The sequence below is a fragment of the Trachypithecus francoisi genome, unplaced genomic scaffold (assembly GCF_009764315.1).
Source record: "Trachypithecus francoisi isolate TF-2019V2 unplaced genomic scaffold, Tfra_2.0 Lachesis_group16, whole genome shotgun sequence".
Classification (NCBI taxonomy): Eukaryota; Metazoa; Chordata; class Mammalia; order Primates; family Cercopithecidae; genus Trachypithecus; species Trachypithecus francoisi.
In genome coordinates this window covers 38,095,561-38,120,410 of record NW_022681461.1, presented here as the reverse complement: position 1 = coordinate 38,120,410, position 24,850 = coordinate 38,095,561, and the positions used below count along the sequence as shown (strand labels likewise).

The window sequence follows — 24,850 nt, the reverse complement described above, 5'->3', positions numbered from 1 at the left end:
TGATTGGGTGGGACAAGTGCCTATAATTTCTTTTATCCAATGATGTTGTTCCAGTTCCTAGTGGTCCTCCTCGCAAAGTCGAGGTGGAGGCTGTCAACTCAACATCTGTTAAAGTCTCATGGCGCTCACCTGTGCCCAATAAACAGCATGGCCAGATAAGAGGATACCAGGTACATTATGTGAGGATGGAAAATGGTGAGCCCAAGGGCCAGCCCATGCTGAAAGATGTCATGCTGGCTGATGCACAGGTAAGCCTCTGAAGTTATGTACCTCGACTTTTATATAAGTGTGTCTTAGTTCACATCTTGCAATTGGCCTTATTTTAGTTTTTCGACATTTAAAAAATCCTGTACAAAATTCTAGTTTTCATTACACATTGATGTATATTGATCTTGTCAGTCAGAGTTACTATCAAGTGAGGAAGGGAATTGTAATGAAGTGACACTCAAGTCTGATTAAAAACATGTTACTTTTTCCTTAAAATACAGATATTCAACCCTTTACAACTATATTTGAGTTTGCCTTTCTGACTTCAAAAAATGATTGTCTTAGTTGAGTCAAAGAGAAGATTTCTAAACTGCAGTTTGGCTGATGGAATCTATTTTCTCCTGTGCTAACATAACTTGGAACTTAGTTGTTCTAATTTCTAAATGTATGTCTTCTTCCATTGAAGAATAGACATTTTTATTCAGGTACAGTTACTCAGTATTATATTTAGTACTTCTTCATCAAATTACATATTTGATGAAACTCATTGTTTCATGTCCCAGAAAATGAAGATGGTGACAATGATATTAAAAATTAAATTAGAATTTCCTAGAGAATAAATGGGATCCTTATATTGAACCAAGGTTAAAAAAAAAAAGTACTGAAAGTGAATAGTTGAGTATATGAGAAATTGTATTGATCTTAGGGCGGTGGTTTGCAACTATGGTATCACAACCTGGTTTTATAATTAGTTGTTTAAAAGAGAGCATTGAAAATTTTCACAATTTTTCAAAAATTAGAGGTGATTCAGAGATAGTCCCATAATAAATTCACTTGGGTTTTACATATTTTCCTGAAAGGAAGATGAAGATTTCAATTTGTAACTACCATCCTGAAAATTGTACATGACTCATGTACTGGCTTACCTTTGCTGTGTCAAATGGTGATGAGATATCATGGGGATGGGATATTATGATCATTGGAATACTTTCATTATCCAAGAAATTGGTGACTTGGCAGGGAAAAGGATGGAGTTTGTAAAATATTTGAAATTTATTTCAAATGAAAATACCTTTCTTTGTGTGAAAGTCAGGAAGATTATGAAGCAAGTTGAAAACTGTGGCACCAGGTTGCCCAGTTCTACATTCTTGTCTGTAAAGGCGGATGTATCCCCTGGTCAAGAGATCGAGACCATCCTGCTCAACATGGTGAAACACCGACTCTACTAAAAATAGAAAAATTAGCCGGATGTGGCGGCACACGCCTGTGTAGTTCCAGCTACTAGGGAGGCTGAAGCAGGAGAATTGCTTGAACCCGGGAGGTGGAGTTTGCAGTGAGCCAAGATTGCACCACTGCACTCCAGCCTGGCAACAGAGCAAGACTTCGTCTCAAAATAAATAAATAAATAAATAAAAAGAGAGCAATAAATATCCCTGTGCCTGTAAGGAAAGTACTTACCCCCCAAGTCTTAATACAAGTCAACTCTCAAAAGCCTTTATGTTTTCTTCAGTTTTGAAACATTCTAAGCAAAGGGATCTGGATTCACGGCTCTCTTATCTACCCCAAGGCCACTTCCGTAAATGCAGTAGAGCTTCATAATACCCCTTCAACACTGGAAAGGGGCCATTGACTTGATTTTTGCAAATAATTATTATGTGGTGCCTATAAAAAGAAAGTTATAAAATTAATAAAACCACCGCTATGTTTTATCATATAAGTCTACAATTATGGAAAAGAAAACAATATGACCATCGTGCTTTGATGTTCTCCTTTGGTTCTTAGATATTTTACGTTACAAAACAGTAATTCTGTCCCATTTCCATTGTAAAATCTGGTAATTACAGGCTTGAGCCACCGCGCCCGGCCGGTAGTTAACGGAATTATATAATACCAAATGCATTAAACGTCAACTCTGTCTTTTTTTCCTCTTCTTCTTTGTCTTTTCTTTATTAATTGCTGATTTTTCTTGTGTATTTTCTTTCTTTCCCATCTCATTTATTTTCCTTGACTCTTCACTGAAATTTCATTACATCTCACAGGACTTCATTGAAGCTATAAGTGTTAAATATAATGAAATATACTAATCTAAATAGTGACTTTTAATTGTGTAACTTAAGATAGAAGTCAAAATAAATATGAGTAGGATATGAGTACAAATATTCACTTTTTCTGTGCCTCATTGCTATGTTTCAGTGAACCATACATTTAAAGAATATTAGCTGGTTTTAGTGATAACAGTAACAAAGAATATTTAGTTTGACTTCCCAATCAGAGGTGGAGGTGGCAGCAAAACACACATTCTCTGGAATTTTATTGTACACACTGCTTTGTTTATTTTTTCACTTTTTTTAGTCTAAGAAGGGCAACACTGCCTGTTTAAGGCTTTAAATTTTTTTTCTTTTTATTTTGTTTTCCTCCCAACCTTCTTATTCTCAATCAGTGGGAATTTGATGATACTACTGAACATGTGAGTAATTTTTTACTGTTTTGTCAAAAGCAGACTATATATGCTTGTTTTCTCTGACATCCTTTCACTTATTTGTGATCTGTCATCACAGTTTGCTTGGATGCATGAACTAACAAATTATTTTTAAGTTATCTTCACTATGTGATGCACTTTTTATTTTGGTTTCTGTTTTGTGAAATCAGCATGGTGCTATTGACTGCATAAGAAATGTCGTGGGCTTGTGATATTTATTTTGATGGCTGCTACTAACTCTGCTTTGTGACAGTCAGGGGAGGCATGCTTTAAAATACAGGGGTGTTGTCCCATCTTTTGGCTTCTCTGGGCCACATTGGAAGAAGAATGATTGTCTTGGACCACACATAAAATCCACTAACATTAACGACAGCTGATGAGCTCAAAAAGAAAACAATCTCGTAATGTCTTAAGAAAGTTTACAAGTTTGTGTTGGGCTACATGTGGGACAAGCTTGCTTTAAATGAAGGCATTGCAGACTGGAGATGTCAGATTGTTTGGTGTAGGCTACTCATAAATCCTACTCCAGGGTCACATATCCAGTGGATAACAAGATACAGATCTGGCACTGATTAACTCTAACTAGAAGTGGCTGTTCTTCACTTTTACCCATACATATTTGAATGATGAATGGATTATGTCAAGAAGTAGAAAGTGTCTTGCTGAGGGAGGAATGTTTTTAAAATATTTAAATGAAAGCTCTATGTTATTTATTGAGGGACTGTTATGTATATGCCACTGCAAGGGACACATGATGTGACACCTGCCTTTCTAGTGTTTATATTCTAAGTGGCTAAGGAAGAGTAAAGTTCTGAAAAGTTTCATAAAATGCAGCAAAATATATGGCCTACAGCAGTGTACCATGCATTAATAAATTAGTGGACAGTATCAGTAAGAGCTATGAATTCAGAGACAGTGGTCCAAGATAGTAAAAGAAGTCCTGAAGCTCAGTTGAGAATTTAAGGGATGATTAAAGACTGAATAAGTGAAAAAGTGTGTGTGTGTGTGTGTGTGTGTGTTGGGGAGCTGGAGGTGGAACATATATATTTTTTTAAATTGAGCACAGCAAAACCAGTCATTGAGACAGTTGACCATGTGGTATAGTCACATGACAGTGAACCTGACAATTTGATATAAATGAAGGCTTCCTGTAAGTAACTCAGTGGTAAACAGAGCTAAGAGGTCAACTATAATATAATACTGGAAAAACCAGAAGAGTCAAGCCAAAAAGCTGGCCAGTCAGTCTTTACCTCTTCAATATTAGAGTGATATAGGAGAAATTTTAAAAAATGAGTTAAAGGCTGACAGGAAGGTATTCTTCCATTCACTGAATGAGTACTGCCAATGCACAGGACTCTTATTGGGAATCTTGTAACTGTGTCCAAGGTATCAGTTCTCGTGGGATTGCCAGTGCAGCAGCGTTTTTGACCATAAACTTCTTTGACTATAACTCACAGTAAGAAATACATTATAATTTCACTGGTTTCTCTTCAGATCGAATAAATCTTTCGCCTTTTACTAAAGAAATACATTATATGTTGTGATTCAATGCACACATATGTTTAACTAAAATACAAATTTTATAGAACCATATTTTGTATAATAAACCCTAACATTAAGTATTCAAGTTTATTCCATTTCATTTCTGTTTGTTTAAATTCTGGTCATGACTGACTAAATTGATTTCACACCCTACTAAATGGGTCATTACCTGCAGTTTAAAGACCAGTGACTTAGTGGATAGATTAGAGAGTAAAAAGGTGGCAGATAGAAAAGCAGGCAAAAAAGAGTTATTTTGCTAATTTAGTCATGAAGTGATAAAAATGCAACAGAGTTGAGGCAGTAGAAATGAAAAAGTGATACTTAGGATCAATAAAAGGAAGAATTGGCCAAAAACTTGCTAAGAATTGAAGAAGAGAAAGTGGTCAAAGATAGCTCATAAGTTTTGCAAATGTGTTACCATTCATTAAAATATGGAAGTAAGGAGGGGGAGTCTACTTCCAGGAATGATTTTTAAGTTTTAGTTCATTTGAACTTGAAGTAACACTGGGTAGTCACAGGAAAACATCTAGCAGATATTTACAATGTATATGCCACTGGAGCGCAGATTGGAAGTCACAGCTGAAATAAATCAGGAATATGGTCAGAAATAATTACTTACGGTTTAGAAATGGATGCAGTTTTTTTCTTTTTCTTTTTTTTTTTCTTAAGATTAGAGAGAAACAGTAGACCAGTGACTGTGACAGAACCTTAGGTATGCCAACTTTTAACAGTCAGGGACAAGAAGCAAAGTGGAAACAGGACAGGAGGAAACAAAGAGAATACGGAATTATGGCCATAGTACCAGGCACATCACCTCACAGAGCATACTGAAACAACCAAGGAAGGAAGTATACCCACCTCTTAAAGAAATAAAATGTAATCCAAGAAAGGGTATGATCATGGCAGATAGAGGTGTGTCCAGTTGAGATTATACCACTGCAGGGGACTTGACGCATTTCAAATTGCGTTACGTCTGTTATCCTCTAAAAACCTGGGCAAGAGAATGGATGTGTGTGGTTAACTCTAATTTCATGATAAGAAACATATAAGGCTCAGAGTGCATCATTTCTTGCTGCAAAATTTGGTGATGAAAGCAAGCCTTGCTGCTTTTTCTAGTTAGCCATGCCTGCTTTTCAGCAGTACTCCGGTGGCATGTGAGGGCAACCTTGGAAACAATAATGTTGGCATTTAATCATCATAGTTTTCGGGATAGTCAGTGTGTCTGCTGTCATTTAAAATACTGCTCTTGGGTAGTTTACTTGGTTTTTCTATCCTCTGTAACGTTAGGGAAACCATTCCAAGGTCCTGGAAATACAACATCTCTCCCAAATAGCCCATTTATCTGGCATAATAAAATTTCCAGTGACTCTTCAGGATGATATCTGAACTTCTTGAATTTCCACAATGAGATATTCCTACTCTTTTGAGAAAGCATGTTGTCAGAAGCTGTCGTATTTGGAGTCAGCTTCAACAATTGAGCTCTATGGTATCTGTTACAGCCTTGCTTAAAAAAAACCTACTGTATTTCACACAATATAATTCATTCACTCATCAGTCACATTGTCCTTAGATTTGGAAGACAATGACGTTGTGTATTTTCCTAAATTTATCCATATTCAATTTGAAAACACAGCTGTGCCAAAAATCTGAAAGGGTTTTTATATTGCTCTGTGTGTGAGTCTGTGTGTGTGAGTGCCCATGTGTACATGCAGCTCTGGTATTTGTTCTTAAAATACTGGCATAAGTTAATAGCCAGAATCTCTAAAGAATCCCATAACCCGTAGTTTAAAGGAATAGATCAAAAACCATCTGGTCTTATAACCACCACTGCTTTGGGCCCCGACTAAGAGAAAACTAAGAATTTTGGTAAATAGTATGTGGTATTTAACGTTTTTAGAAAGTCCAAATAAATTGAACACATACTGGTGATGCGGTAAAACTAAAGTCCGGTTGTATTCTTTGCTTTTATGGCTGCTTTTTAATGTGTGTGAAAATTCTCCTCAGTGGATAATGATTTCTGTTCATAGCCTATACAAATAACCAATAAACATGATAATACAGTCAATCAATAAGAGAGCCCTAAGCAAATTCTCTCTCAGGGTATCTAGGTCCAACAACAACCATTTGGTAAAATTCTTCCATAGTGATAAAACAGACTGTGCTGGCATCAGCCGCATCTGCAGTCTGTGGGTTACAGTGGATGTGTGTGGAGAGCTGTTGGCATAAAATAATCCCTCTTTCATGAAATGCTTCCTAGAGGTCAGGCTTAGTTCTGTGAGTTTACCTGATATAACTCATAAAATCCTTTGGGGTCCTATTATAATTCCAACATTCACACGGGAAATGGAGGCACAGATAGGTAAACGTACTTGGTCTGTCCAAGCTAGTAAGGACATGAAAGTTGAAGAATTCAGGAAGTCTGGCTCCAGATTTAATGTCTTTGACTAATACCCTAAAACTACCTCCCAAGATGCCTGAAGACACCCCTTCGATATCAGCATGAAAACAGATCTCGATAGCATGAGCTCAGGCATGAAATTTCCAGGGCTTAGCATGGCTGCAAGGGATGTGCGAGCATTTGCAGAATGAAGGCAGACGTCTGTCCTTGTTTTTCCCCCAGGGCATTAGTAGCATGTTTTGAATCAGTGACATTTTGTTTTGTCATTTCAGGACATGATCATTTCTGGGCTCCAGCCTGAAACTTCCTACTCCCTTACCGTCACAGCCTACACAACCAAAGGAGATGGTGCTCGCAGCAAGCCCAAACTGGTGTCCACCACTGGGGCAGGTAATCATGTCTGTGCATATATGTGCCTTGAATAGTAATACTAACCTTCTTCTTTTTTTTTTTTCTTTTTTTTTTTTTTGAGACGGAGTCTCGCTCTGTCGCCCAGGCTGGAGTGCAGCGGCTGGATCTCAGCTCACTGCAAGCTCCGCCTCCCGGGTTCACGCCATTCTCCTGCCTCAGCCTCCTGAGTAGCTGGGACTACAGGCTCGCCCGGCTAGTTTTTTGTACTTTTTAGTAGAGACGGGGTTTCACCATATTAGCCAGGATGGTCTGGATCTCCTGACCTCGTGATCCGCCCATCTCAGCCTCCCAAAGTGCTGGGATTACAGGCTTGAGCCACCGCGCCCGGCCGTAATACTAACTTTCTAAATGGTATGGGTAGCTTCTAGCAGGCTTTTATTATTATAAAAACAGAGGAAATAAATGGACTATGGTCAACTTTTGTGTTTTTAGTTCAGGGGCAAAAAAAAACATGTCAGGGAAAAAATAGTCCAAGTGCATAATTTGTCTAAACTATTCAATCAGTCATTCAACAAGTATTTCTTTGAGCAGCTTCTGTGTGTCAGGCATTGTAACCAGCACTGGGGATGAAGCAATCAACAAAACAGAACAAGAATCTGCACTTACGAAATTTACTTTCTGAATAGGACTAGATAATTAACAAGTGACGAAAGGAGTATAAAATAAAATGTCAGAAAGTGATAAGATGAAAAGTAAAAGTGTATAGGCAGTTAAGGATCAAGCAGCCTCTAGGGGCTGAGAAGTTCTTGTAGAGGACGGATTTTTTGAGACTCAAATGATGTGAAGGATCAAGTCCCATGAAGGTCTGGAGGGAAGGAGTCTGGGCAGGGAGGTCAAACAAAAATTTCAACTTCCCTGGACAACAAATCTCCTTAGAAGAGCTGCCATCTTAAACTGGGTTCATGACTTACAGTTCTAACAGTTCTACCTTTTGTCATTGTGTCTTCCCCACCCCCTGCTGTGGGGATTCTAAAGCCAAATTGAACAAAAGATAGAAAACAAAAAAGAAAAAGAAGAAAATTAAGAAGGCTAAATAGTATAAAATTACTCCCTTCTAAAGAATAAGGCTTCTTCAGTGCTTTTTAGGGTTACTGTGTGGAAAAGCCAGCATGAAGGAAGAGCAAACATTGTAGAATGAGTAAATTAAGAGATAATTGCAGAAGGACGCTCCTCCAGTCCTCATATATAGCAGTCTCCCGTGAACATGGAAAACGTGATTTGATTTACTCCGCCCGAATCACTTCTCAAACAACTTTTTAGGAACATACCTCTATGTAAAGGCATAAAGGAAAGAACAGCTGTGATGCTGAGTGCTCTCCTGGGTACCATGCTCACTGCCAGCTTTGTCTAAATGTCATAAGATTTGCCTCGCTTGCATCCTACCACCTGGAATTGCCTCAGGCAGCAGGATTACAGATGGCAAAATTCCTTCAAGGCTGAATCTTCTGGGCTTTTTTTTAAAATACCATTACATCAAGCTAATTTAATGCCCTGCAGAGCAGACACGTGTTCAGTGAGGGGCATGATGGCATGATCACTATCTGGCTATGGAACCAGTCTCTATTACAACATCAACAACCAAGAGTTCAATCTCAAATTGAACAACATGCATTTCCTTCACCTACATTTATAAATATGCCATAATAACTCTGAAATGTCTTATATTAAGCACCACTCCCCTGTTGCCCATTAAATAGGGTCACGTTAGGATGACAAGAAAGTAGAGGATTTATAGCCAAGGGATATGAATTTTAGAGAAAGGAATGACTTTTTCTATTTTAACGTCACTAATGCCATCTCATCCCTTTTTAGTTACCATACAGTAGACATTTTAGAATTTTAGAACTTATTCATATATAGAATTCTTTTGGCATTTTCATTCACTATTTTAGATCCTTCTTAATCAATAGAGGCTTCGGTATTGAGATAGAAAATGCTTGCAATTTAGATGCCTATACATTTACTTTTGTAAGACCTCCCCACTGCACCTGGGAAGAAAGTAGAAGAATCCAAATTTAATTCCTTTAAGAGAGAAGCTCTAGTTTTTCCTTACATAAGCAGCCCCTATTCATGGTTTATCCCTAGGCAATTAGTGGATATATCAATTTGTTTTGTTTTGTATACCGTACTAAAAATCCTCATATATTTATGTGACTGTGAAGAATTACTGAATTTATCTCACAGATGTGGGCTCCTAATAATCATAATTGTAAAGGTATTTAGTTACAGCTCCCACAAAGAATTCAGGAATTCTTGTGAAATTTTATTTTAATAGTAAACTTCCTGATTGTGGGGTGTTTGTTTATTATACCTTATTTCTAGAACCTGTAAATAATCATATCTTTGAAACAAGAGTACTGATCATAGTTTAAGCATAATCTACAGGAGATTCATATAACTTGAAGGATGCTTCTGAAGAAAATGTTGGCTTTTATGTTTCAATGATTATGAAATATCTGTATTTTCTGTTAATACTCCCATTATTCTGTATTGTAATATTTAGTTTACTCCTGAGGCCTTGAGGTTAAAGGCAAACAGAAAATTCATTGGTTTGACATTTTCTGTATATTTTTACCTGAATTTCAGTACTATATTGAACAGCTATGTTAAGGATAATCAAAAGATGACTGTGACAGGGAGAATTTGGAAATATTAGCCCAAGTCTAGTCAATTATGATTGTTGTTGCTTTGGTACTAGGTTAAATTGGGGCTAAGTTTAGAGCCATTGCAACTAAGTACCTCGGCTGATCGCCAATGATTGCAGTTGTTAAAAAGTAAAGGGCAACCACACATATATACCAATTCTGAAGTCCTAAGAGATTTTTTAAAGAATGTAAGAGAATAAGTTAATGTAAAAGGGAGAAGAGTTTATATGTCATGACATAAATTAGAGTTATTTACTTTGTAGCTGGACCTTCTCTGCTGCTTCCAATATGTTTGCTAAGACCTGGCCAAAAAGTGACCTTCTGACTCCCCTGAATAATTATTTAAGACCCTTTCATCTTGCCAACCCTCAAGCTCCAGTGGTGGAGTGAGCAGAACCATTGAACCAACAGCTGGCATGACCCATAAAAGTAGTCTACAGAATAACCCTAAGGCATTAGAAACCTGAGCCAGACTCCACAGATCGCACAATCTATCCCACCTCGTTATTTTCCCAACTGGAATATGCCTGTGTTAGAGAACATAGATCCTGCTGTATCCATCTTTCTTTCCTCACTCAAATACCTGTGTGCCAGTGTACAAGTATTTGCACTAAGTGAATTGTTGGTAAATGTTTGATACCTATAGTGTTTCTGGAAGCCAGGTTCCATTGCCAATCTGTGGAGTTTGGGAGAATTCTTTTTAACTATGTATTCAATGATATAGAACTCTCTCCTCGTTCCTTTTCTCCTTTTTATCCTATCAGTGATTCCCTGGATGAAGTACCACAACTGTCCCAAACCCTTACTCCAACCTATTTAAACTGCATTTACTATTTCTTTTATTCACATGCTTATGGAAATGTTGGGCATCCCTTCGTGTGACCCTTCATGGGGTCAGCCTCTCCTGAGGTGATAATTGGGAGTTCTTCTCCAAGCTGCACAAGCATTCATTTCTTTACCGAGCCCTTCCTGTATGCTTCATGGCACTTCCAGGCTGGTTGTCTCATAGTTTTCAGGCTTAGTAAAACTTCTGCCCAGGGAAGGAATGACTGTTGTGGGTTTGGCAATAGAGAGCAGACTGAGATCCTTGTGTACAGCAGGGGAAGCCAGTAGGTCAGAGCTAACGCTCTTATTTCTAGATCATTACTTTGATCTTGTGATTCCAAGCCGACAAGCCTTTCTGTCCCAGAATAAGAAAGGTCATGCCAACATCGAAAGCAAAAGAGATTATTCCATCCTAAGCTTTGACTCCCACAGAAGAATAAATATATACATTTACAAAGTCAGTGGGTTTTTTCCTAGACTTTGCCAGCCCATTATATTTCTCCAAATGTGTGCTATAGCAATATTATAAAGTGAAACATCAGTTAATAAGAACATGCTCATAAATGACAAACATTAGAATGCAGTCTATATTTGTGGTATATCAAGAAATTATTTTTATTTATCCTAGCTTTACATGCATCTTACAGAAACAGGATACACAGTGTATATATTATTATGCAGTTCATTGGAACTAGAATTTCAAAAAATTTTAATAAATATTTTTAATCTGTTGTCCTGGGGAATGTTGAAAATTAATAGTTGTGTTTCCGCCCACTTGTTTCAACTGAGTTTCATATGAAGGCTAGTTCTCTGCTGAAAGCTCTATTTCACCATGGATTTTTCACAGCAGAGACTCAGGTGTTTAATCCTAGAGACCATAACTGACATTTTCATGAACAAATCATGTAAATGCTGTGTATACACAAAGGGGAATTAAAGATGTCTGCCAGTGTCTCTACCTTAAAGTACTATTTTAAAATTAAGATAATTGTAAATACATTAAAAGCAAATGGAATAGTTCACACAGTCTCCAACTTATGGATGGATTGTGTTCTGAGAGGGTTAGTTGGTTGTTAAGATCTCTGGATGCGTTTTTCCTGAGGAACACAGTGAGTACACAATGATGTGGTTCCTGGGCCTACCTTCAACACACGTGTTTTATATATACAACACAACACACATGTTTTACATATATAACACAACACACGTTATTGGGTAATTATTTATCTAAAAACTTTAGAGAGTATTATTCTCATACATTGTGGGTTAGCTGAGTTACATAAGCGTGCTATGAATCTTCCCAGCATGTGAAACAAAACTGTTGCTCCATTGGTTAAGGAAGTAAATATCTTAATGTTATTTCTGAGAGCAGAGCACATCTCCACCTGGTCTCACTTTCTGAAATACAAAATGAAGAGGCTAATCAGTCCATCTCTGAGGTTAATATTCTATATATTGTCTCATAATCTTTTTTAGTGATTTTTTTTTACCTTAATCTGTATCCCCATGGTATGATTTTTTGTCACCTGTCTCCCATTACTGTAAGCTTTCCTCCTTTCCTACCATCTTTCTTTTTCTTCACGTTCATAATTTTGAGACACAGTTTCACTGTCACTTAGGCTGGGCAGCAGTGGTGTGATCAATAGCTCACTGTAGCCTCAAACTCTTGGCTCAAGCAGTTCTCCCACCTCAGCCCCCTGAGTAGCTAAGACTACAGACATGTCGCCGGGCGCGGTGGCTCAAGCCTGTAATCCCAGCACTTTGGGAGGCCGAGGCGGGTGGATCACGAGGTCAGGAGATTGAGACCCTCCTGGCTAACACGGTGAAACCCCGTCTCTACTAAAAATACAAAAAACTAGCCGGGCGCGGTGGCGGGCGCCTGTAGTCCCAGCTACTCGGAGGCTGAGGCGGGAGAATGGCGGGAACCCGGGAGGCGAAGCTTGCAGTGAGCCGAGATCGCACCACTGCACTCCAGCCTGGGCGACACAGCGAGACTCCGTCTCAAAAAAAAAAAAAGACTACAGACATGTGACCCCATGCCTTTTTTTTCTTTTTTTCCCATAGAGATGAGTCTTGCTATGTTGCCAAGCTGTTTTCAGGCTGTTTGTTTGTTTGTTTGTTTGTTTTTGAGATGGAGTTTTGCTCTTGTTGCCCAGACTGGAGTGCAGTGGCACAATCTCGGCTCACTGCAGCTTCTGCCTCCCAGGTTCAAGTGATGCTCCTGCCTCAGCCTCCTGAGTAGCTGGGATGACAGGCATGCGCCACCATGCCCGGCTATTATTATGTTTTTAGTAGAGATGGGGTTTCTCCATGTTGGTCAGGCTGGTCTCAAACTCCCAACCTCAAGTGATCCACCCGCCTCTGCCTCCCAAAGTCCTGAGACTACAGGCATGAGCCATTGCATCCAGCCGCTGGTTTTGAACTCTTTGGCTCAAGCATTCCTGCCACCTCAGCTCCCAAACTACTGGGTTTACAGACATGAGCCACCATACTTGGCCTTTCTTCTTCCTTCTGTTAACTTGGTTTAGTTTTGATTCTGATGATCCTCCCTCAATGTCTTTTGTTGTGGATTCCAGGAATAATTGCTCTCCATTAAAAATAAATACAGATATAATAATGCATTGAATGAGTAGATTAGAACTTTTCACATTTCTAACTTAAAAGGTAAATAAATTCTGTACTCATTGGAAGCTAGCCCTTCACCATAAAAAGTTTAATAATTGGATTGTTAATAATTGATTAATATTAATAGAATGCAGAACCTCATGCTAAGACTTTATATGAATTTCCTCATTTATTATTCACAAGAACAATATAAAGTAGATCTTAATATAATTCCCATTTCACAAATGAAGAACTTGATGAAGATGAATGATGTGGATAGTAAAGTTAGACAGAAAGTGCAAATTAGCTTCATAGTAAGTCAGTGCGATATTATTTCATATTTTGTTTAAGTTTTAAGCAACATAACAGCACAATTAAGCATTTAAGCAATTGACTCAGACAGAGTTGGGTTTTGCCTTGTAGCTTTCTCACTTGTTACACGCTGGCCTTGGACAGTTTTCTACCTCTCTGGGCCTCATTTTCTCATTATAGAAGGTAGAGATAATAATAACTAATCCAAGAATGTAGTGAGGAGTCAGGAATGTAAACCAATTGTGAATACTATATGCAATGCGCTTAGCATGGTGCCGGTACATTGCCATACTCAATGAATAAATAATCATTATAGTTATTCTTATTAGTGATATCTAATTGGCTGATCTTTGCTCAAATTAATTTTTCTTTGATATGAACCTTTATGTGTGAAGATTTAAAATGTGCAGGTGTCAAAAAAATTTCCCTTAAGCTGTTGTTTCAATGATAATTTCTGTTTGTGTCCATTATCAAATTCTAGTATCTCAGCCTACTTTAATAAAGTAAGACAAGGAGTGTATTTCCACAAAGGTATGTAGGTCAAACATTGCCTTTTTTGTTTTGTTTTGTTTTGTTTGGGTAAGTAAGAAAATGGGAATACCAGTAGAGTGGAACTCCCTCATTTGGCAATGACTGAAATGTGGACATTCACATTGATTGGTCTTACCACTCCATCCCATGTGCTCCAGTTCCAGGGAAACCTCGGCTTGTGATTAACCACACTCAGATGAATACTGCTCTCATTCAGTGGCACCCTCCTGTGGACACATTCGGACCTCTTCAGGGCTACCGTCTAAAATTTGGCCGCAAGGATATGGAACCACTTACTACTCTCGAGTTCTCTGAAAAAGAAGATCACTTTACAGCTACAGACATCCACAAAGGAGCATCATATGTCTTTAGGCTCTCAGCCAGAAACAAAGTGGGCTTTGGGGAGGAGATGGTGAAGGAAATTTCCATTCCAGAAGAAGTACCAACTGGATTCCCTCAGAACCTTCACTCAGAAAGCACTACTTCAACCTCCGTCCAGTTATCTTGGCAACCACCTGTCCTGGCAGAGAGAAATGGCATTATCACCAAGTATACCCTTCTTTATAGGGACATCAACATCCCCCTTCTCCCAATGGAGCAGCTTATTGTTCCAGCTGACACCACTATGACACTCACTGGCTTAAAACCAGATACCACATACGATGTAAAAGTACGTGCTCATACGAGCAAAGGGCCCGGGCCATATAGTCCCAGTGTCCAGTTCAGGACACTGCCTGTGGATCAAGGTAGGATTTGTCTGCTTACGGCCTTCCTCCTTTAAAGGAATATCAGTCTTTGGAAATCAGTATTTTGAAGCTATAATAACTGATCAGCCCATTCATATTAATAGGTTCAGCAAAAACAAAAAGGTAAAGTATGTAAAACTTACTACGTCTTGGATGCCTTAGATTTCAGTTATAGAATGTCAAGCAAGTCTGGCTGACAGCACCCCAATGTCCTCAGGTAAGGAAAACACAATATAGTTGGCTGAATTGGAGAGAAAGGAAAGATCTTTATGAGACTGGGGTATTAAAATGAATGCTCTAAACAGGTAGGAAAATCATACTTCTCTCTCTCTGATCAAAGTAGACAGCATCTAGCATAAGCCCTGTGGTCCATGGTGGAAAGGACAGGTCATCTGTTTTAAGAATAGTTTAAATACACTGTTTTTCCTTTTCCAGCAGTGTTTGCAAAAAATTTTCATGTCAAAGCAGTAATGAAGACTTCCGTGTTGCTGTCTTGGGAGATTCCAGAGAATTATAACTCTGCAATGCCTTTCAAAGTAAGTTGTTTTCTCATTAGTAAGAAATCACAGATAAAAGTAGACAGGAGGCCGGGCGCGGTGGCTCAAGCCTGTAATCCCAGCACTTTGGGAGGCCGAGACGGGCGGATCACGAGGTCAGGAGATTGAGACCATCCTGGCTAACACGGTGAAACCCCGTCTCTACTAAAAAATGCAAAAAAAACTAGCCGGGCGAGGTGGCGGGCGCCTGTAGTCCCAGCTACTCGGGAGGCTGAGGCAGGAGAATGGCGTAAACCCGGGAGGCGGAGCTTGCAGTGAGCTGAGATCCGGCCACTGCACTCCAGCCTGGGCGACAGAGCGAGACTCCGTCTCAAAAATAAGTAAATAAATAAAAAATAAAAAGTAGACAGGACCATTTATCTGGGTAAGTTATTTGCACCGCAAGCAGACCACTTCGTTTTGGCCACATGTCCTTGCTGTTCTCATTTGCGACTTTCATATGGGAGATTGTTGGGCGCTTTGCAAATGTGTTCTTTTCACTCTGAAGAGGGAGCAGGAGCTTAAACCCAGGGCTGGCATCACTTGTAAGTTACCTACTACTTTGAACTTGAACTTTTTACATCTAAGCTAGTGCTTTTGTTTTTCAGCCAGAGAATGAAATGTACATGGTTTCTACCTATTTATATTAAAATACCCTGGGGGTTTCTGAATTTATTCGCTGGCCTGTATTGTTGGCACATTTTAAACTCTGACTTGCCATTAAGAGATGTTAGTAAGTACATATTTATGAAATAAGAAATAGAGAAACATTTTGGAAAGTAAAAATATATTTAGAAAGAGGAACCAAAACCTTTAGAAAATTAGCAGTATTGATAATACATTGAAACATAGAGCTTTTCTGCACATATTCCATTGAGATCACATACAACTGAGAGGTCTAATATTGGTAAGTTTATATATATATATATATCTTTGTATATTTTTGATAGACTTGGAAACATTTTATCATGACACAGTAGGAAATGACAGGAAAATTGATGTGATCTTCAGAATTATGACCACTCATGGGCTTAGAAGTCACCTAAAATTAGAATTGACTATATATACATTTTCCATAAGCAAGGACACATTGGTTTAGAAAATATATTTTGCCTCTCTGATAATCAGATTTTTTTGATTGGTTTTATCTCTTTAGATTCTTTATGATGATGGGAAAATGGTAGAAGAAGTAGATGGCCGAGCCACACAGAAGTTAATTGTCAACCTGAAGCCTGAGAAGTCATATTCATTCGTGCTGACAAATCGTGGAAACAGTGCTGGTGGGCTGCAGCACAGGGTCACAGCAAAGACTGCACCAGATGTATTACGTACCAAGCCTGCCTTCATTGGGAAGACCAACTTGGATGGCATGATTACTGTGCAACTGCCTGAAGTACCTGCAAATGAGAATATAAAGTAAGTTGATTAAAGGGTTAGGGCTGAAGGAAAGAATTATTGGTAAATAAGAACGTTATGTCTCAAAATTATAGAGGTCATAAAAGAAGATATTGCTTAATGTAAGGAAAGATTCTTCTGCTCAGACTCCCAGTTTTGTTATCTGAGGTCTGTTATAACGTGTCCTAGTATTCATTGTAACACAGATTTTCGTTAATCTAACACTGAGTTTTTAATCTGTGTTACAGGGACAGTGTTATTTAGGAGAAACACAAAACATATAGAACATTGTTCTTACTACAAAGCTTTTTGTTTGTTTGTTTGTTTGTTTGTTTGCTTTTTGAGACAGAGTCTTTCCCTGTTAACCAGGCTGGAGTGCAGTGGTGCAATCTCAGCTTACTGCAAGCTCCGCCTCCTGGGTTCAAGTGATTCCCCTGCCTCAGCCTCCCGATAGCTGGGATTACAGGCGCCTGCCACCATGCCCGGCTAATTTTTTGTATTTTTATTAGAGACAGGGTTTCACTGAGTTAGCTAGGATTCTCAAACTCCTGACCTCGTCATCTGCCACCTTGGCCTCCCAAAGTGCTAGGATTACAAGCGTGAGCCACCGCGCCTGGCTACTGCAAAGCATTTTATGTCATAGTTTATGAATAGGTGGTTAACTCTAATATTTGGCAAAATATTTTTCTAATTATGAAGACATCTTACAAAGTACTATAAGATTAAAAAAAACATTGGGTGAAATTAGATGATGGTGTATGACACTGATGTATTACAAATAGGAAAAATTCCAACAAGTTAAAGTTAAAAATAACATTGGAGAAAAATATAAACATTAGAAAATTCAAGTGGTCTGGTTTGAATGTAGCACAGCATAGAGGCCAATAGGCCTGAAGTGGAAAATTAAATCTGGTCAGTTAAATAGTTTGTCCAAGGACATATAGCTAGTTGGTTGCATAACTAGTAGAAGAAAAAAGTATTTTCACCAAAATGTATGAACTACAAGTACTGCGGTGGACCCCGGGGAATTAAAAAAAGATGGATTCCTGACTTCAAAGACCTTACCATAGAGTGAGAGAGATACAGAGAAACAGACAGATGTAGTAAGCGTTAATGACAGAATTATGCTTTATCTTAAGAGCAGCTGATTCAGAATGGGTCAAGGAAGTTTCTGATCCCTTAATCTTAAGGGATAAATAAGAGTCATACAAATAATAAAAGAGAGACTATTTGCAAAGGGAGTGGTATGTGCATAGGCCCATTACTAAAGGCACCCAATGGTGCCATACGGCTGGATCCCAGAGTGCCTGGCCACAAGTGACAAGAGAAGGAAGAAGGAGGCATACAGGAGCCAAGGGTAAACCCTGAAGTGAAAACTATATCCTCTAGACAATGGGAAACCATTAAAGCTCTTTATACAGGAGAGTGGCATGATAACATTTCTGTAATACATAATAAAATTCCATTTTAGGAAATATTTGTTGAGTATCTCTTGTGCTACCTGTTTGGAATAAGAATAAATCCTTTGTTATTTCTTGTATCTCACATCCTCAAGTTTAGATGAAACTTGCTATGTCAGGTTTGAAGGTCAAGCAGAGAGGCATTTATCCATAGCTCATATATTGTTGGAAGTTGGATAGACTGGAGCACCATAGAGATAGTGGTAGAGAAAATCGTTGGGAGGTGGTCACATAGTTAGTTGACTCTAGGCAAATAACAAGATTCTAAAGGAAGGTGATGATGATGGAAATAGGATGCAGAGGCAGACATGAGATACACTAGAGTAGTAGTACAGCATAAATTAGCTGCTTTAATGATGAGATCAAGACAGTAAAATATGGCTCTGAGGTCTGAGCTTGGATGACAATGAATGATGCTGTCATCCTGAAGGATACAAACATTCAGAAGTAAATGAGTTTAACGTTGGGTGTATTAATATGAAATATCAGTGAAATACCTAGTTAGAAATGTGGGCTTAGAGAAGTTACTAAGCTTAAAGATGGCCAGGCATGGTGGCTCACACCCGTAATCCCAGCACTTTGGGAGGCTGAGGTGGGCAGATCACAAGGTCAGGAGTTCGAGACCAGCCTGACCAAAATGGCGAAACCCCATCTCTACTAAAAATACAAAAATTAGCCGGGCATGGTGGCACACGCCTGTAATCCCAGCTACTCAGGAGGCTGAGGCAGGAGAATTGCTTGAACCTGGGAGGTGGAGGTTGCAGTGAGCCAAGATTGTTCCACTGCACTTCAGCCTGGGCGACAGAGCTATACTCTGTCTCAAAAAAAAAAAAAAAAAAAAAAAAAAAAACAGATTATAGATATACATTTAGGTGTTGTTAACTAAATAGGAATGGTTTCATGGAAGAAGACAGAATTATTGTAGCAATGAGGGGAAAATGTGAAGCAAAAGACTAAAAGAAAGGTCTCAGTTAATAGGAAGAAGAGAGCCAGTAGAGGACACAGAGGGGGATTATTGGAAATCTAAGAGGAGAACTGAACCAGAGCAGCATGGCAAAGGGATTTTCTAGAAGGAGAAAAATTCAAAAAGTGGTCAAAAACTCCCCAAACTCCAGAAAACTTAAAGCAGATGGCTGAGAAAATCACGTATTAAAAAATGCAAGCAGAAATAAGAAGTTTTAAAATAGTATAATTTGTGTAATTTAGGTATAATTAATAAATTCAGACATGATACACATCCTAAAACAACCTTTCCTGAGTAAACTTTCAATTATTGTTTATTTGATAAAATAATTGATGAATTTCAACTAGGTGACAAAATTTCAAAAAGATTCTTACTGAAATCAGTGAAAAGAATTTCTAAAAGATTATTACTAAAATAAATTCCGTGAAAAGAATTTCTAAAAGATTATTCCTAAAATAAATTCAGTGTAAAATAAAGTCTTCACATTTGTCTACTCTTATTTTTCTTTCTTTTTTTTTTTTTTTTTTTTTTTTGGTTGAGATGGAGTCTCATTCTGTCGCCCAGTCTGGAGTGCAGTGGCCCCATGTCTGCTCACTGCAAGCTCCGCCTCCTGGGTTCACGTCATTCTGCTGTCTCAGCCTCTCGACTAGCTGCAACCACAGGAGTCCACCACCACGCCAGGCTAATTTGTTTGTATTTTTAATAGAAACCTGATCTCACCATGTTAGCCAGGTTGGTCTCGATCTCCTGACCTCATGATCCGCCCACCTCAGCCTCCCAAAGTGCTGGGATTACAGGCATGAGCCATGGCGCCCGGCCCTTCTTTTTCTATAATCCAGAAATCTGAAAATGAGAATTGAGTATTTGTGTAATTTTTATCCCAACAAATTTCAGTATGACAGTGGGATTATATTCATTGATTTGTGTATTCATTCTGAATGTTTATTAAAATTGATCTTGACAGATAAAGGATATTTATGAATTTTTAAAACTACTTTATTGAAATATAATTGATATGTAAGAAGCTGTACATATTTAATGTGTACAACTCAATGAGTTTGGGGGTATTTACCTATAAAACCATCAAGTCCATAGAAATATCAGTTACTTCTTGATCACCCACCCTGGTAGCAGTCAATGTTAATGTTTCAGGGATTCAGTAGTGACGGTGTGTTCTTTCTCATTGTTCTCATACAACATAGTTAATTGGACAATTTGGACAAGCAAAGAGTTCACCGAAGCAGAGTCCTATAATAGAGAAAATTAGATAGATAAGGGAGGCTATAGATGAGGCTCCTAACTCCGGCTTATTAGTTCAGCAATCCTAGAGAAAGTGACAACTGAGGCTTTTTAAGCTGAGGCTTAAAAAGTGACAGGAAGTTAGCTGGGCCATGGGAGTAGGAGTAGGAAGACAGCCGTTCACTCAGAGGATACAGCGTCTCTGATGGTGTCGAGGCAAGAGAAAGACTAGCAGTTGTTATTTGGCCACATTGTACTTGTCTGCCTCTTAAGGCTTTCCTGCTGGCATCCAACAAATACATATTCTATACACACTGTTTTGTCAGTGCTATTTTTGGGAATAGGAAAATGACTGAGATTAAGTCCTACCTGATAGTAAGAGAATAGGTTCAGAAACTAGATAATGTGAATATAATAGGGTGAATACTGCCAGGTATTGTGGAAACATAAATATCAAGTTTTAGCCCAACTTGGGTGTTAGGGGAGGCCTCCTGAAGGTGATCATATCTAATCTGAGTCTGATAGCGTAAGAAAGGTATAAGAAAGGTGAAAAAGTTACAAATAATGAAAGAACAGGGAAGAGATAGACTGTAAATTCATTCCATTAAAAATCATGCATGTCTCTTCAAGAAAAGAGCAGTTGAGAGAGGAAAATAGGATAGTATATTCTTCAGCATTTACTATTAATTTAGTTTTCAATACTTTCTTTTATTTATATAAAAAATGACCTTTAAGAGGCTGTTCACCAAATTATCTTGATAAAATGTGTTAGCTGTTACTGGAAATTGGCACTTTTAGTCCATTGGTGGTAAACTTTAGTTTCATTTTCCAATTTCTGAAGGAGTTGCGAATATTGCAGAATGTCTTCTACCTTTGTCAGTTTTTTTTTTTCTTTTTTAGCTTGTTCAATTTTTTTTTATTTTGTTTTATTTATGTACTTTCCCCTTCTATATTTGAAATGGGAGTCAGGAAAAAGGTATAAAACTTTGACATCACAGAAATGAGACCATTATGAAACAGAAAAAGAAAGCAAACCATATGGACATTTTTTGTTTTCTAGAAATGAATTAAAGATTCTCAGAAATATATTACAGCCACTTTGGGGAAGAAATGAGTGAAAGACTAAACCAGGAAGGTACTTGAGTGGGAAAAGTATCAAAGAAATAGAAAATGAAAAGCAAATCTTTTAGTGAAAAGCCTTAGATGATTTCTATTTAGTGGAATTCTTAAAGGGATCATATTGTAAGGTTACTGTTCCTGTTTTCTAGATTGGTTAATGTAGCGCAGTCAGGTATTACAAGAAGCTCTGTGCCGGGCTGTGTCACTTGCAGTGGTTGGCAAATTTAGAAATTAGGAAAGGTTGTAGCTTTTTATTCAGTATTCTGTGAGAAAAATGTGAGGAAGAAACAGAACTCATTCCAGAACTGTGGGCAGGTTGCTAACTTTTATTTAGATGAAAGCTATTCAGAAAAATGCTTCCTATTTGTTTTCAAGCAAAGTGCAGTTTTGGTGATTGACACCTGTTTTGTTGACCAACAGAAACCGTGCTTTCATTTCTGGCCAAGTTAATCAGGAGGTCTTGGCCCCTACTCCTTAATTCCTCACCACCTAAAAACAAGAGTCTTTAATGATTTCTAGTTAATTTAATATCTCTTTTTTTTTTTTTTTTTTTTTTTTTTTTTTTTGAGACGGAGTCTCGCTCTGTCGCCCAGGCTGGAGTGCAGTGGCCGGATCTCAGCTCACTGCAAGCTCCGCCTCCCGGGTTTACGCCATTCTCCTGCCTCAGCCTCCCGAGTAGCTGGGACTACAGGCGCCCGCCACCTCGCCCAGCTAGTTTTTTGTATTTTTTAGTAGAGACGGGGTTTCACCGTGTTAGTCAGGATGGTCTCGATCTCCTGACCTCGTGATCCGCCCGTCTCGGCCTCCCAAAGTGCTGGGATTACAGGCTTGAGCCACCGCGCCCGGCCTAATATCTCTTTACTTTCATACTTGGTTTTTATATTTTTTGTGTGCCAAATTAGGAGAGTTCCCTCACAGAAAGGCTAAATTTCTTTTGTAACAACCTTAAGGATGCTGCAAATTCTGGTATCAGGAATTCTGTGGTGCTTAAACTTTCTATTTAAATAGATTTGGGGAACAGAATGCCAGTCAGATCTAGCAGTGCTGCTGTTGTTCAGAAGCAAGTTGTAATGACATAGGGAACTTCTGTGACTTAATAGAGCAGAATTTTACCCTGGATATTTAAAAAATGCACAACATAGATTATACTAAGAGAAAAAACTACCAGAAGATACTCAGTGTAAACTAATTTTATAACAACCGTTTTATGTTTATAAAAAGTGGAAATGAAGAATAAGGGTATTTTATGAAATTTTAAATTTCTTTGGTCTTACTAATTTGTTCTCAACTTTTTCTTTTATACAAGAAGATTTTTATGGAAGCATGGCTTACAGTGTTGCTTCATAAGATTTGTGTTCCACTATTAGCAGCTTAATGAAGAGTAATTTATCATGTGTTTGTGAGTTAAAGTAGTAAAGGCTTAAATTTGTATAGTACTTTGCAATTTACTGAGGATATTAGGTTTCATTTAAGACTCAAAATAACCCTGTGAGGTAGGTATTCTTCCTCTAATTTACATATGGGTAAAATGAGGCCCAATGGTACTAAGTGTCCTGGCCAAGATCATACAGCTGATACTAGTAGTAGTTGATACGAACAGAGAGCAAACTAGGTGCTGTGCAAAGGACGTTACACATATTAACTGATGTAATCGTCGCAGGAAGTGTGCCCCTCATTTTATAGCCGAGGAACACACAATATAGACTGACTTGCCCCAGCCCACAACACAAAACCAGAGAGGAAAGACTTGAATTCAGGCAGCCTGGCTCCAGAGCCCACATTCTGAACCACAGGCCCTGCCTCTGTGACCCTAAGTTTATTGGTCAAAATAGAACTTATTTTTTTTAGGTCAATTGATAACTGATTAAAACTCCAAAAGAAGTAGACATAAACAGGACTGCCCCAGAGAAAGCTTAGAACTAGGAGTGAGTGACCGGGCATATATGCTTGGGTACAGATCACGGAAGTGTGTGTTTAGTGTCATGAAGCAATAAAGTCAGTGGGTTACCGTGAGAATTTAAGGAGAGGTAAAGCAGGAGGCTTATGCAAGGAATAACATTCATCATTAAACTCCTAGATGGATTTTTCCCCTCCCAGTTAATTAACATGTTTGAGAATGCTAATACAGACTAATACAAAAAGCCTGACTGAATTCGAAGTGGGACTGCCACAAAGACCAGAGCTTGCCTTCCCATATAATTATGGGGAACTGAGCCCCTTGATGATAACATGTTAAATGAAATTAGTAAAACTTTACTTAATATAATTAAAACTCTGAAGGTTAGATTTAACTTATCTAATTAAATCTAATAGACTGGGAAAACACAGCTTACTTTATAAGTAGTCAAGGGCTTTCCAGATATATTGATTCTGAAGGTATTTATTTTTCTATTACTTTAATAGTTAAAGTCTATGTTGAAAAGCTGTTTTGAGTCTAAACTCCAGGCTTGAGGCAGACAGGCAAAGCAGAATGTTGGGTTTAATTTTACCCAAAAATAAAGCTAGCTCCAAAAGCAATTTATTTCATTTTTTTTTTTCATTTCAAGCAAGTTCTTTCAGCTCATATGATTTGGTTGATATGAATTTATAGTGCACATATTAGCTGCCCATTTCACTTCTCATATCTGAATCATCTTATCTTCCTTAATGTCCTGTGAGATTAGAACAGGGGTCACGAGTAGGCCAGTAAAGAAAAGAATGTTTGCAATAAGCAGTTATGCTTTCTAGAAACCCTATTTGGGCATGCCATTGCTGATTTGAAGAAAGGAGAAAAAGCTTGATGAGACTGAGAGTTGAAAATTCTGATGGAGAAGAACTGCCAAATATTTTTGACTGCCTGACTTAGGAGAGATGTTAATTCCTGAGAGCCACCTATTGTACCCACTTTCTTTACAGTGGAAGAATAATTCCATGGTAAAATGGCAAAGTTAAGCAAATTTTGGGGGTATTATATGTATGTCTGCTTTAGTAACGTGTTTATAAATATATAAATTTGTTGTATAAGAAAATTTATAGATTAAAAATTGTCCACAGAGACCATATCATGGGGGTAATTGGTGTAAATAAAAATCAGGGAAGATTTCACTTAGAAAATAATCAGTTAATAGATATTTAAGGAAAAAGAACAGTTAACTAGGTGGGAATGACAAAGTTCTAGGCAGGTGGAACAGAATGATCAATGGTTTAATGACAGAATGGACTAAGGCAAGGATCTTCAACCCCTGGGCCATGGACGAGTACCAGTTCCTAACCTTGACCAGTTCCGTACCTGACCACACAGCAGGAGATAAGCAGTGGGGAGGGAGCATTACCACTGGAGCGAGCCCCACCTCCTGTCAGATCAGTGGTGCCATTAGAATCTCTCAGGAACATGAACCCTATTGTGAACTGCACATATGAGGGATTTAGGTTGCTGGCTCCTTATAAGAATCTAATGC

The 24,850-nt window shown here is 38.3% G+C and overlaps 1 protein-coding gene across 36 annotated transcripts in view; it reads left to right on the top strand.

The window, feature by feature from the left end:
- The window catches only part of PTPRD (protein tyrosine phosphatase receptor type D), a 550,040-nt gene that overhangs the window by 360,558 nt on the left and 164,632 nt on the right, over positions 1-24,850 (top strand). For 15 of the 36 annotated variants that reach the window (XM_033237339.1, XM_033237327.1, XM_033237325.1 and 12 more), the window contains 6 exons: positions 55-248; positions 2,648-2,674; positions 6,899-7,016; positions 14,113-14,700; positions 15,136-15,236; positions 16,393-16,652. In XM_033237339.1, coding sequence (XP_033093230.1) covers positions 55-248; positions 2,648-2,674; positions 6,899-7,016; positions 14,113-14,700; positions 15,136-15,236; positions 16,393-16,652 — 1,288 coding nt within the window. The remainder of the gene's footprint in view (positions 1-54; positions 249-2,647; positions 2,675-6,898; positions 7,017-14,112; positions 14,701-15,135; positions 15,237-16,392; positions 16,653-24,850) is intronic. The other 21 variants (XM_033237354.1, XM_033237353.1, XM_033237344.1 and 18 more) reach the window with 4 other exon arrangements.